We start from the raw sequence: 15386 nt of genomic DNA on the forward strand, positions 1-15386 counted from the left end.
ATGCACTTCTATTCCCACAGATGTGCCTGGTAGCCCTAGAGTCTACCACTTAATCCTTCATATTGGTGACCATGCTCACCTCAGAGAAGATTACTACTGTGATTACCTCTGTTTTTTCCAGATTTGCCTTTGAATTGGACTTTTCAGTTCTCTTACTATGACGACATTGAGCTGCATAGTGTCCAGACTTGCCACAGACAAAGCAATTACCTCATTTTTTAATAGTTGAGTTATGAACCTTGTTTGATGCATTGGGCTTGGTCTTAGAGTTTTGTTTCCTAGACCTATTGTTTTTTGGGTTTAGGTTTTTTTTCTACTACATTAGCCTTAGAAGACAATTCCTTAGCTTTCTCAATATTATCCCTATTTCGGTTTTGTTCCTCAATCTTAATATGGATTATGACATCCTCTAGGGAATTTTGTTTCATTTTATGTTTCATATTATTTTTATAATCTTTCCAAGACTCTGGAGGAGTCTCTACTAAATAACCAACCACAAAAGGTTCGGGTAATTTAATGTCTTCAATAGCTAAGTCATTAATCAACAAATGGTAGTCATGGATTTGAGATGATACATCTTTATCCTCGGTCATTTGGAAATTTCTAAACTTCCCTATGACATATTTCTGAGTTCCTGCATCTTCCAAAATATATTTTTTATTCGTTGCATCCCAAATTTCTTTTGCAACTTTAAATTGACAATAACTATCAAAAAGTTCATTAGAAATGGTACTTAGAATAGCATGTCTAACTTGTTTATTTCCAATTTCTCAGGTTGGTAACATATGAGAACTATCTTCTTGTTTTGGGTTAGTCAAAATGTGTCCCAAGTTCACTACATCAATTGCAGAAAAAAACCCTTTCTTGGCATCTCTTAAAGAATGTCCCATTGAAGGGATCAATTTTAGATTTGTCAGGACGGGTGTGAACTAAGAAAGCTTCCATTTGGATATATTTCAAGATTATTGGATTTAAGGTTATGAAAACAAAATACTATCCCCAAAGACATAAACAAATAACATAATGAATAAGAAGAAAAACTTATTGACTGAAGTATGACAAACACTATCCTTGAAATAGATCCACATTCCTAGAAGACGAACTCGGTGCACTAGGGTACCAGTGGCCTACTTCCAGGATTCAACAGTCAGATCTCGCCTTGGGTGCACTCTATAAGCGAGATTTGTATAGCTTGGTTCTGAAAAAATTCCTTTAGATAGATGTATGAACGACTCTTTGAAAAACTCTCTAAAAAATTGGCATTCATATATAGAGAGTGAAGGGTCACCTGCTTTTATAGGCCACTAACACAATCCCAATGGGACTTTACTTGTAATTAGAGTATGACTCAAAGTGGAAGAGGAATCTACTTATAAGTAGAATGTGACTCCACTAGCACAATCCCAATAGGACTCTTCCCAAAAATATAAGATTAATAGAATAAAATAAAATAAAAATAATTCTTAATAGAACTCTTCCAAAAAAATATAAGACTAATAGAATAAAATAAAAATAAAAATTATTTACAATCTTCCTACACTTCCAGCTTGAGTCTTCTTCTTGTTGATCAGCTAGGTATTGTTTATCATTCCACCGTAAGCTCATAAGTGAGGAAACAACAGAGAGTTTCGTTATGAAACTAAGAAACTGGGAGCTTGAAATATGTTTAGTGAAAATGTCAACAACTTGTTTGGATGAAGGAATATACTGAATAACGAGTTGTTTATGAAGAACTTGATCTTGTATAAAGTGTAGATCCAACTCAATGAGTTTGATCCTAGCATGAAACACTGGATTAGCAACCAAGTGAGCTGCACTTTTATTATCACCCTAAAGTAGAGGTGGAGAGGAAGAAAATAGACAGATTTCCTATAAAATAGATTGGATCCAAATAATCTCCAAAGTAGCATATGCAAGAACATAATACTCAGACTGTGCACTGCTGCGAAACACAACCTTTTGTTTGTTGGAGGACTGCGACACTAAATTCAAACCAAGGAAGATGTCATAGCCACCGATGCTTCTTCTGTCATCTGGATAAGATGCCCAGTCAGCATCAATATATCCAAGAATATCCAACGAGGTGGACTACTGCATCTAAATGTTATAAGATAAAGTGTCCTTGAGATATCGCAAAATTCATTTTATAACAAGCTAGTGAGTAGTGGTGGGTGTAGCCATGAACTTACAGGCTTTATTAAAGGCAAAAGAAATGTCCGGTCTGGTAAGGGTAAGGTATTGAAGTACACCAATTGTGCTTCGATATAAGGTGGCATCCAGGAGAGGTTCACCATCAAGATGAGATAACGTTTGTCTTAACAATTCTAGAGTAGTAGCAGGCTTGGAGTCTAGCATGGTTGTGTTGACTAAGATGAAACATAGTACCATGACGAACTACTTCAATGCCCAAAAAATAATTGACATAGCCCAAGTCACGAAGAGCAAAAAAGGAGTTGAGACGAGTAATAAAGGAGAAAACCTAAGCTGAGTTGCTGCTAGTTACTAGTATACATGTCGTCTACATAAATGAGCAAAATAAAAACATCATGTGTTGAATGATAAGTAAACATCGAGCTATTAGCTCGAGAAGCTTGAAATCCTCATCCAATAAGTGAAATGTTGAGTTTGGTATGCCATGCCCGGGAAGGCTGCTTAAGGCCATATAAAGCTTTGTTAAGCTTGCAAACATGAGAAGGAAATTGAGAATTGATAAAGTCAGGGGGTTGATGCATATACACATGTTCTTCAAGATCTCCATGGAGAAAGACATTCTGAACATCAAGTTGGTGAACCAAGCAATTAAATGAAAGTGCAACTACAAATATAATGTGGATAGTAGAGGCCTTGACAACTAGACTAAAAGTCTCAAAACAATCAAGACCCAGAGTTTGCGTAAATCTTTGTGCAATTAATCGGGCCTTGTGGCAATCAACTATTCCATTGGCTTATATTTGAGTTTGTAGACCCATTTACAACCAATTATATTGCTATTGGAGGGTGGTGGAACAAGATGCCATGTGTTGTTTCTTTGGAGAATAGAAAACTCTTTTTCCATGGCAAGAATCCATTTGAATCTTTAACAGTCTGTGTAAATGTAGTAGGTTAAAAAATATGAGATTATAAGTAGGCCTTCTTCTGGCTGATGTCATTCTTTGCACGGGTGACCATGGGATGCTGATTAATAAATTGAGGTTTATAGGTGGAGATGTCAACAAAAAGAACTTGTATTAGGTCTGGTAAAGAAGTAGTGGAGGAAGACATATTAGTTAATGTTGGGTTTGAGGTGGAAGGAGTTGTATGTGAATGTAGTGAGGACACGGGAAAAGATAAGCAAGAAAAAAAGGTTGGAGTAGGAATGAAAAGCATAGATGAGGATTGATCAAGAGTAGACTAGAATGGGAACACTGTTTCATGAAACACAACATGTCTAGTAACATAGAGACGACCTAATAGGGGGTTAAGACAGATATATCCTTTGTGATCGAAACTATAGCCAAGGAAGATGCATCGACTAGAGCGATAGGAGAGTTTATTTTTATTGTATGATCCAATATAAGGGTAGCATAAGCAATCGAAAATTTTAAGGATGTGATAATTTGGTGATTTGCCAAAAAAAATTGAAAGAAAGATTGATAATTAATAGCCTTAATAGGTAGCCGATTAATAAGGAAAATAGTTATATGAAATGCATATAGCCAAAATTTGAAAGGTAAAAATGCAGTGGCTAATAGAGCAAGACTAGTGTCAATTATATGTCGTAATTTGCGCTCTACTCGGCCATTCTATTGAGGTGTGTATGGACAAGAAAACTGACTTTTAATACCATCTGTAGCAAGATATGAAGAAAATGATTTAAATTCACCACCATTATCAGACCATAAACATTATATTCGAGAATTAAACCGATTTTCAACTAGATTTTTGAATTTTATGAATACAAATAATGCTTGATCTTTGTTGTGTAATGGAGAAATCCAAGAGAAACGAGAAAAATCATCAACAAACAAGATAAAGTAGCATGCACCAGTTGTGGATGGAATGGAAGCAGAGCCTAAAAGATTAGTATGAAGTAAAGTTAGATGATGATAAGCTCTGGAAACAGACACATTTAAAGACAATTTATGACTTTTTGCAAATTGACAAGCATAACTGACACTGTTTTTATGGCATTGATGTGAAATATTACAAAAGGTAAGAATGTGTTTCAACTAGAGGATGAGAATGCCAAAGTGTAGTTATGGTTGTTAAAGAAAGATTGGAAGACCTGTCATAGCTAGAAGAAACAAAAGTTGCAGGTGAAGACACAAATTTGGCAGGGAATCTATATAAGCCATGTTCAAGACATCATTGAAAAAGTATCTTCTTGGTGACCTGATATTTGACAAAAAATAACCGAGGATGAAACTCAAAAAAAGTATTATTATCGGCACAAAATTGTGAGACACTAATGAGATTAGTAGCAATATAAGGAACGTGAAGTACTTGTCTTGGCTGAAAGGTTTTAGAAGATGAATCAAATAAGGTAGTGCTTGTATGTAAAATACGAAGGTGCTTACCATTCCCAACGATCACCTTGTCATTACTCATGTATGGTCGTACATTTGAGAGTGTATCAACACTTTGTGGTAGGTGATGTGTAGCACTAGTGTCAAAAAACCATGCCTCATCAGATATGGTGGAAGAAGATGCCATCATAGCTTGCACTGGATTCTTGGCATTTGGTTTATTGGTTTGAATAGTATCCATATTAGGGTTGTAGCCTTGGAAGTTAATATCAAATCTGTGGTAGCAACGAACCATAGTATGGCCAAACTTGCCACAAGCTGGCACTATGGTCGATTCTAAGATGATTGTGAGCACCCACCATTTGTATCTCTTCTTATGTTGAACCCAAACTGCCTATTTTGACCGGAGGGATTTCTGTTGGACGATATTTTATTGTTAAAATGTTGATATTGTGGTGTAGCAAGATTAGTAGAGATGATGTTATCTTCTGCAACTAAATTCTCTGAAAGCCAAGTCATTGTTCATGGGTGAGTAAAATGTTGTGTACAGAGTGGAGAGACATCTCATCTTCACGTACTGTAAGAGAGGCTACTATCGAGTTGTAGTCTACCCCAAGACCTCTAAGAAGTTGGAGAATCTGATCTCTATCAGTCACAGGTTCTCCAATGGCCGCCAAATTATCCTCCAAACTCTTTAGTTTAAGAATATATTTCATCATTGTCAATGACCTTTTTCTTGTGTTTTTGGTCCACATAAAATTCGGCTTCTCCCCACCACCAAAATTAAGACATTTAAAAGCAAATTTATTTATTAAAATATCATAGTTTCAAAATTATTTTCTTTGTACTCTTGTTTAAATATTGAAATTAATAATTTTGAAAATATTTTTTAATTATAAGTCTAATTAATTTGAAATTTTATCAAATATTTCTCTTATTCTTATTCTTGTCATATGTCATTTTTATTCACATCTTTTTTAATTCAAAGTAAGGGAAATATACAATGAAATTTTAAAAACATGTCACTAAGACATATTTTTTATGTTTAAAAAATTTTGAATTATATAAAAATAATATATCTTATTAATATTAAATGTTGTCATATGTAGACCCCAAAATTTGTCTCATTTTTATTTTTCATTGATTTTGAGCTCAATTTTGTCCATAGATTTTAAATCTCGATTACATGTGTTTTTTGACCCACTCACCATTTATTTCTTAGTTTTTATTATTTTGTATATTGTTTTATTTTATTATTATTATTATTATTATTATTATTATTATTATTATATTTTAATTTTTCTTTTATGTTATTTATTATTACTATTATTATTTATTTATTTATTTATTTATTTTTCTTTTATTTCCTTCATTTCTCTTTCCTCTCTCTTCTCACTCCCCTACCTACCCCCCATCACCCCACGTCCAAGCCATACCCCTATTCCCTCTATTTCATTTTTTTATTATTTTTTCCCCTTTCTTTTTCTTTTTGGCTGGCCCCCCATTGATGGGCTCTTTCTTTTTGAATTTTTTTAACATCTCCCCCATTCCCAAGGCAAAAATGGTCGGGCCCCCCATTCCCCTCTTCCTTGGCTTTTTTTCTGCTACTCCCAAGAGACCTTGTTCTAAGGTGGCCGGCTCCCCCATTTTTGGCCTGATTTTTTTTCTTCTTCGTTTTTTTGGCTCCACAATCCATGAACGGCCAGAGCTCCCCAACTCCCCTTCATTTTCTCTCATATTTCCCTCTTTATTCCCGAACAGTGGCCGACTCCCCTCCATTTTCTCCTCTTGTTTTTCCCTTCCTTCTCCTCTATTTTTCTTTCTCTTAATAGCCCTTCCTCCACTATACCTCACCGGTCGAATACCCCTTCATTTCCTTCCCATCTTTTTCCTTTCATTCTCCATTTTTTTTTTCCTTATTTTCTTTATTATTATTATTATTATTTTCAAAAACTCAACCCCTCACCGCCACCGGGACACCGACCAGGCGCTGCCGGCGAACCACTGCCGGTCGGCGACCTCCTTCCCATCTCATCCGTTTCCCACTATTATTATTATTATTATTTATTATTATTATTATTATTCATTTTTCTTGATTTGATTATACTAGTAATTGTTGTTTGTGATATTTGAATTGTTGAATTAATATGAAATTTGAGTTAATTTGTTGGTGGTAAATTAATACGAAACTTAGGCTATTTTTGTTTTTGCATTGGCTCATTCTACGAACCTGTTAGCTGAACACAAATTTATAACATGTGGAGCACGGAATTTCATGGAACAAAGTGAGACTCGAAAAGCTGTAAATGGAGCATTGAACTTGTTGTAAGCCTACTGGGGTATATATTTGATTTCTCATTTATATTTAATTTTATTTCTATTAATTTCTGTAAATATTTATCTGTGTATATTTACTTGTGTGTACAGAATTGAACATCGAACAAACTAGAAATTTTATTTAAATGAGAGGAAGAATTCAATAAATATGTTTTGATGAAAAAATAATTTTAAAATATTATTTTTAATAAAAGAAAGTTTTTTTATTATTTATAAAAATTCAGAAAAATGCATTTAGAAAAAAAAAAAAATTGTTTTTAATATAATTCGAAAAATTGTTTTTAATGACATTGTTCAAAAATTTCTTTGTTTAATAAAAATTGTCCAAAAATTGTTTTGTAAATAAAGTTGTCCCAAAAATTAATTTTTAATAAAATTATCTAAAAATATTTTTTTCAAATGAATTCTTTTTCCTTAATTAAAATGAGATTAAAAGTGTTTTTCAGAAATAGAGGATTTAAATATTTGTTTTTCTTTGTAATTAAAATTTCTTTTGTAAATAAAGTTATGTCATTTTAAATAATTTGTAAAAATCACTTTTTTAAATGAAACTGAATCTAAATACTTTTGTAAATAAAATTGTAAAAATTCATTATTTTTTTTGTAAAAACAAGTGAAAATAATTATTGTTGCCAAATTGAAATTTTATAATAAATTCTTTTGATACAATAAATGTAAATAACTTTTTTGAAAATTAAATTGAGAAAATAAATCACTTATTCAAAATTATTTTTAATAAAATCCTTTGAAATTTCTTGAAAACTGTTTTTTTTTAATATCTTTTTTTAGTTCAATAAATCATTTTACATAATTCTCTTATTATTTATGTTGTACATTCTAGTAATTTTATTTTGTTATCACTTTTGTGTAAATTAATTCATGTCATTAATTTTGGTATTCATGATTAATTAGTTAATTGTCACAATTGCTTCATTTTATTAGTAGAGACCCGATTTTAGGGACTTAGAGGGGTGCTACGGTCTTTACCGTACCTTCCCAATAAGTAACCTGACCCCCGAACCCGATCCGATTTTTCACAGATCACTTTTTCCAAAGTAAGGAGTCACACTTAGGGTTTTCTTTCTTATTTTGTTTACCCTTTAAAAATAAAACAAAAATAAGTGGCGACTTCAAGTCATTTTCTTAAAAATAAAATCATTTTTTGCCAAATAAATAAAAAGCAGCTTACCATCGAGTGGAAAACGCATGAGCCGAAATGCAGGGTCCACATCATGGTATTCTTATCACTGCAATAATTTTATAATCCAAAAATAGTTTTGAGAATACATTGGGTTCAAATATTGTTTGAAATATATATTTTATTAATATTTATGATCAATTCATAGGCTCTAGTCTAAAGTTTTGAGGTATGTACACATTGCAAGTTGTTTAGATTTTACAATAAGTTTTCTTGAAATTTTGATTTATGAATCAATTTTTGCATATTTAGATCATAATATGTTGAATATAAATTATTAATTCGATCATGGATTATGATTTTTATTTAGTTTACTTATTAATTATTCCACACATACGAAATCAAATATATGAGAGGTTTAAAAAATATATAACTTTAAATTCTTTCGTACATATTTTTTCTATTATATTATATTTATTGTATTGCTAGTATACATAACTTATTAAGTTGGGTTTTCAATAGTGATTAGTAATTTTTTATTGATTTTAACTCTCTTTGTATAATAAACAATTATTCTATTTATTTTTCTATAAATAATTATTTTAATGAAACTCTTGTTTCATTTATTGAATATTATAAGTTCATTCACTAATATGTATCTTTAAAGTAGAGGTCACATGTACAAATATTTTTTTGTCCACAAAATTGGGCTTCTCCTCACCACAAAAATTAAGTTGTCTTTTTATTTTAAAAAAATATTTATTCAAATATAAAATTTTTTTACTTTATTGGGATGCGGATGAAATTAATCCTAAAATTTAAATGTAAATGAAATCAACCCAAAATTTTACAGGTGTTTTCTATAATTGCACTACGTGAATTGTACCAAAACCCAACATCTTGGGGGGTCCAAAAGAAGTTGTGGTGTTCATGACGAGAATTATTGCATGTGGAAAGTGGGAGGTCTGCATGCATGTGGAAGTTCATTTGCCTAACGAGAGAGCAAATGTATGGGAGGTCTCTCATAATTTTGAAACCTTGGAGCTTGCTTTACTTCGAATTCATCTGCATTTACTGTCCATTTTCTTGCTCGTTTTCGCTTTTCTCATCCTTCATCCTATTTAGCCATGCATATCAATTTTTATAACCCATTTAAACTTGAATCAATCCATCTAACCTATTTAGCAAGTTGACCCATTAATGATTTATTTGTTGTGCAAATGAAAGTTTTAATGCAAATAATGTTAATTCAAAAACACAAAAATAAATCATTTACATTAAAATACATACAATTTTAACATGATTTGACTAACCATATTTATATCGATAAATGAAAGAAAATAATTCGACTATATCATAGACGATATTACATAAGACAAAAACTAAATGCAATTATTGAATTTTCGAAACATCTCATATTTTCTCATTCCTTATATTTGTATTTTTAACCACAACTCATCTACCTCCGTTGACGCCTCTATCCATCACACATAGCCTTTACAGCCTTATCTCTATTTAATGTCTTTTCCACTCATCACTTATAAAATATAGAAAGATATTCCTAATATCTTTCTACTTATTCTATAAAATAAATAAATAAATAAATAAATAAATAAATAAATAATTATTATTATAATATCATATCGACTTAGAAAATATTTTATACAATAATCTTTACAAAAATGAATTTATACTAATTAAGAATTTGGAACATTTTACAACATTATATAACTTTGTTTACATAATGATATTAAAATAATCTATTTATCACTTAACTTATATAAACTCATATATGATATGTTTAACATGTTTAATTAACCAATTAACCATGTGAAATTGACCCGTGTATGATTTGACTCATTTAACCTATATGAATTTCTCAACTTATATTTTTATAATATTTTTTTTAAAAAATAATTATTAATGCCATTTAATTAAAAAAATCAAATAATAGATAAATAAAATGTCATATACCATTATAAATACTAAAAATATTCTATAATTAAATTGAACTTTAAATTTAAATCAACTAAATAATACATTTATAAATTTTAAATTAATTAAATGGTTCTTAAGAAGTTCAATGGATTGAGACCACGTTTACACATCATCTACAGAAGTTTCATTCAAACTTTCAAACTTCCAAACGTGTCACTTCCGTGCTGTGATATCCTACGCTGAACCATGCATTGATCATGTGATAATATTTTTGAAGTAGTGGGATCATATGTAAAATTAATTAATTAATTAATTAATTTTTAAATATGAAATTCTGCTTCTTCAACCGTCTGTCCCACAAACATGACCCACAACATGGCACCGCACTCACCTACCACAGATGTTTATGAATTCAATGAAAAAACGTTTTGTCCAATATTAATATGGTTCGTTTTAACATTTTAATCACTTCATTAAACAAATCTTTTTTAGACTTACGTTTTTTTTTTTTAAATTAAGCCAACGATAACATCGAATCTTTAGTGGATAGTAACTCACAATGTAAAAAGCTTCTTGAGCTAATATGAATAGAAACAAAATTATTGAGAATTATAAAGAAAATTCGATATTTTAACACACAATATTTAAATTTTTTGATAAATTTCTTTAATTGTTAAATTGAATAAAATTAAACAAACTCAATTATTAGGTGATGGATGATAAATTTCTTCTATTAGCTCTATGAATGCTAGAGTCCGAGGAAAATTGGAAAATGTTGACACAAAAAACTACTTCTCAAAGACCTTGAAGAAGCAAAAAAATTATCAAAAAAAAGAAAGAAAATCTTATTTCTTAATTGACAACACCTTTTAAAACAACTAAAGAAGTTATGGGTGTATTTAGTATGAATAGAAAAATGTTTTCAAATTTAAAAATTATGTTTGCAAAAGTTTAATTGAAATTAGTATTTTCAAGTTTGTTATGAAAATAGATTAATTTTTAAAAAAATTAAGATGTTTTCAGCTATTTTTCATAGGTTTTATGCATTAAGATTAAAAAATTAAAAATATTTCAAAAATGTTTATATTCGGTGTAAGAATAAATTGAGAAAATTATATTAATTTATGTTTGAGTTTTAAAATAAAATTTTATTCTTGAAAATAATTGAAAACTATTTTTTAAAATTATTTTTTAAAATTGCTATTTTTAAACTACACAAGTCGTTTTCCCTCTATGTGTGACAACATATTTATTGCCATCCAAAGGACTTGTAATAGTAATGGTAATAATTGATGATAATTTATCACATTTTTATTGCAAGTAATAGTAAGAGATTAATTAAAATGCTTTTTTTTTCATAGAGAGACAAAGGTTTGTTCATAAAAAGTTTCCTCCCTAAAATCAACGCCACTTGGAAGAAAATAATAATAATGTGGGGGAATGTACCTGCACATTTGTTATATGTGTCCAAAAAAGTGGTGGGATTTTTTTAAATGGGGCTTAGGATTAGGATTTGGAGGGATCCAAACCACATGGTTCTGCGCCTTCACATTTACCATGTGTCACAAAATGGAGCCATTTTTTATTGGATGTGGGTCGACCGTATTTCCCTAAATATTATACCAATTTATCCTACCAGACCATGCCACCCGTCTGTTGGACCAAAATCTAACATGATTTTGACTGTACAAGAGGAGTAATCCTACCATTGATGGGAAGTATGAGCATGTATAGTGGAAGTCCATTTGCCTATAAAGAGGGAGCAAATCCTAGTACTGAAGATCAGCAAGAGACAAATGATGATGGGTAGCAGCTGCAACTCAACCATGTCTTCTTCATTTCCAAATTCATTCCTCTTCCTGCTCTCTCATAATTCTGAAACCTTGAAGCTCGCTTCACTTCATCTTCATTTACCATTCATCCTCTTGCTCCTTTTCCTTATCTTTTTCGCTTTTCTCATCCTCTACAAACTCGAACCCAAAACCCTAATCACCAAGCAAATGCCACTGCTCCCTCCTGGTCCAACTCCATGGCCATTAGTTGGGAACCTGCCTGAATTATTCACAAAAAAGCCGGTATTCCGGTGGATACTTGGACTTTTGGAGGAACTCAACACTGAGATTGCATGCATCAAACTGGGCAATGTCCATGTCATTCCCGTGATTTCGCCTGAGATTGCCAGGGAGTTTTTGAAGGAACACGATGCAGTGTTTGCATCCAGACCTATTACAATGACGTCCGATCACTTGAGCAGAGGATTCCTGACCACAGTCCTTTCGCCATGGGGAGAGCAGTGGAAGAAGATGAGAAGGATCATCACTTCCGAGGTGCTTAAGCCAGCAAGACATATGTGGCTCCTCCAGAAGAGAACTGAAGAAGCCGACAATCTTGTCCGCTTCATTTATAACCAGTGTAAGTTCTCTAGTATTACTAGCCATAATTTTACGGAATCATCGATTGTGAATGTGAGAACTGCAGTCAGACAATACACAGGAAATGTGGTTAGGAAGATGATGTTCAGCAGAAGGTACTTTGGGGAAGGAAGGAAAGATGGAGGGCCTGGACTTGAAGAAGAAGAACACGTAAACTCCCTCTTTACCACGCTTGCTTACCTATATGTATTCTCTCCATCTGATTACCTTCCATGCCTGAGAGTCTTCGACTTAGATGGCCACGAGAAGATGGTAAAAGAGGCTTTGAGCATAATCAACAAGCATCATGATCCGATAGTGGACGAGAGAATAATACAATGGAGGAATGGGGAGAAGAAGGAGGTTGAGGACATACTCGATGTTTTCCTTACAATCAGCGACACAAAGGGAAAACCATTGCTATCAGTAGAAGAGATCAAAGCCCAACTCATAGTGAGAATTTAGCTCTAATATGTTATCCTAATTTCGTATATATATTATGAAGTTCTTCTCTTTGGGGTTCAATATATATTAACTACATACAATCTGGCAGGAACTGATGATTGAAATAGTGGATAATCCAGCGCATGCAGCTGAGTGGGCAATGGCAGAAATGATCAATCAACCCGAGATTATGCAGAAGGCCGTAGAAGAAATCGATAGAGTGGTTGGAAAGGATAGACTTGTTCAAGAATCCGATATCGCGCAGCTCAAATATGTTAAAGCCTGTGCTAGGGAAGCTCTGCGGCTTCACCCCATAGCACCATTCAACGTGCCCCATGTGTCCATGGCGGACTCTGTTGTGGCCGGCTACTTCATCCCCAAAGGCAGCCATGTCCTGCTGAGCCGGGTAGGGCTTGGACGGAACCCTAGAGTGTGGGAAGAGCCATTAAAGTTTAAACCAGAGCGGCATATGAATGATGAAGTGGTGGATTTAGCTGAGCCTGAGCTTCGGTTCATTTCATTTAGTACTGGGAGACGCGGGTGTCCTGGAACTGCCTTAGGGACAGCCTTGACAGTTACACTCTTGGCGAGACTTCTTCAATGTTTTGCGTGGAGTGTGCCACCGAACCAGGACCAAATTGACCTCACAGAATCAATGAACGATCTCTTTCTAGCCAAGCCTCTCCATGCTCATGCAAAACCACGCTTGCATGCTTCCATGTATGGGAATTGATTAAAACTTCATCCATTCCGAAGCTTGATGAGTAGAGCCTATAAATAAGGATTTATGAGTTAATAAAGATAAATGCTCTCATCCAATTTTCTTTTCTTCTCCACTTATCACATGATGCTTTGGGGATACAAAGATACATGAAAAATGATATGTCATTATATTTCACTTCTATTATCATAATTTTTATTTGTTTTATCTCATAGTCAAACTATATAAATCATATTATGTGTTGTTAAAGCTAAAAGTTTGTGCCCTTGATATTTTAATTTTATAATAGTGAGAAGCTATTAAGGTAATTTCTAAAAATAAAAATAATAATAAATAAATGTAATATAATAATATACTTTATATCATAAAATGTTAATTATATAAAATTTTAATTATGTTTTTTAAACCAGTCATTAATAAAAACTCAAAACCAAGTAAGATTTTATAAACTTTATTCTCTAAAAATAATTAATAAAAAAAGATAAAATAAAATAATTTTTAGAAAATAAAAACTAGAAAATGTTTTTTACACCAAATATAATATAAATTTTTAAAAATATATATATTATAAAAAATATTTGTATTTTAATTGATTTGTAGTGGGTTTTTCTTTTTCTTTTCTTTTCTTTTTCTTTTTTTCCTTTCATTGAAGTGTATATGTCATGCGTGCCCACGTCAATATTTAAATCTTACATCCTTCTAAGTTGACTCTTCTATCATAAATTTCTGAGTTGACTCCTAAATATGTTCACAAACATTGTCCAACTTTACATTACGCATTTGATTTTGAAAAAGGTCATAAGTAGTACTTCTTAATGTATGGAATTGCTTTCTTAGAACCTTAGACATTTGATTAAATTTTAAAATTCCTTTATTTAGAATCTTTTGTTAACGAGTGAATTTTTCAAAACCCAATTTTTTGTCATATGATATATTTCTTTTTAAAATCGTTGACATAATATTCCACCCCAAACATGACGTATTTTAATGGGTCATCTAACTTAGACCTCTAAAGTCATATCATCTTATCAAACATTGTAATTATCAAGATGATTTTAAAAAGACTTCATTGTTAAGATAATGGTTAATAACATTTTTAATCCCTATACAAGCTTTACCATTGTATACATTGATGATGTTCTTATATTTTTTAATTCTATTGATCAACACTTCAAACATATAAAAATCTTTCAAAAAATTGTCAAAGATAATGGACTAGTAATTTCTACCCCTAATATCAAACTATTTCAAAGCAGGATTAAATTCTTAAGATTTGAAATTTACCAAGGCACAACCAAACCAATTGAGTAAGTGATGAAGGAATTGTAACCAAATTTAATGATCAAAGGCATCACACTCCATTCATGTTTGACACATAGTTGATACTTCAGTTTTTCATACAATCACATGATGATTGTGAAGAAGAACTATCATATGATGAACTTTCATTAATTAGAAGAAATTCATCATAAAAGGATAGAGTTGAGTTAGTAAGGGAGTTCCAGGTGGCCCAAGACTTGTAATCAACTACAAGCCTTTAAATGAGGTTCTTCAATGGATTAGGTATCCTTTACGTGATAAAAAGGATTTTATTGGTTGCCTTCATAATGCTTTAACCTTTTCGAAATTTGATTTAAAATCAGGATTTTGACAAATTAAAAGTGAAGAAAAAGATAAATATAAAATTGCATTCACTATTCCATTTGGGCATTTGCTGAGATTGAAAGAGGTGCCTCAAGACTTATAATCAACTACAAGCCTTTAAATGAAGTTCTTTAATGGATTAGGTATCCTTTACCTAACAAAAAGGATCAATGTACAGGTATTGGTATTGCACTGACCAAATTTTGAGTAGTTTTTTTCCATATATTTCAGCTAACCTAGACCTCTAA

The 15386-nt window shown here is 31.8% G+C and overlaps 1 protein-coding gene across 1 annotated transcript; it reads left to right on the forward strand.

Moving 5' to 3' along the window:
- Positions 1 to 11700: 11700 nt before the first annotated feature.
- On the forward strand, positions 11701 to 13664 carry LOC117927736 (tryptophan N-monooxygenase CYP79A68-like). The gene is made up of 2 exons (XM_034847394.1): positions 11701 to 12782; positions 12883 to 13664. The coding sequence occupies exons 1-2, from the start codon at positions 11715 to 11717 to the stop codon at positions 13504 to 13506; spliced, it is 1692 nt and encodes a 563-aa protein (XP_034703285.1). The 5' UTR covers positions 11701 to 11714; the 3' UTR covers positions 13507 to 13664.
- The last annotated feature ends 1722 nt before the right edge of the window (positions 13665 to 15386 follow it).

The sequence above is a fragment of the Vitis riparia genome, chromosome 13 (assembly GCF_004353265.1).
Source record: "Vitis riparia cultivar Riparia Gloire de Montpellier isolate 1030 chromosome 13, EGFV_Vit.rip_1.0, whole genome shotgun sequence".
NCBI classification, from domain to species: domain Eukaryota; kingdom Viridiplantae; phylum Streptophyta; class Magnoliopsida; order Vitales; family Vitaceae; genus Vitis; species Vitis riparia.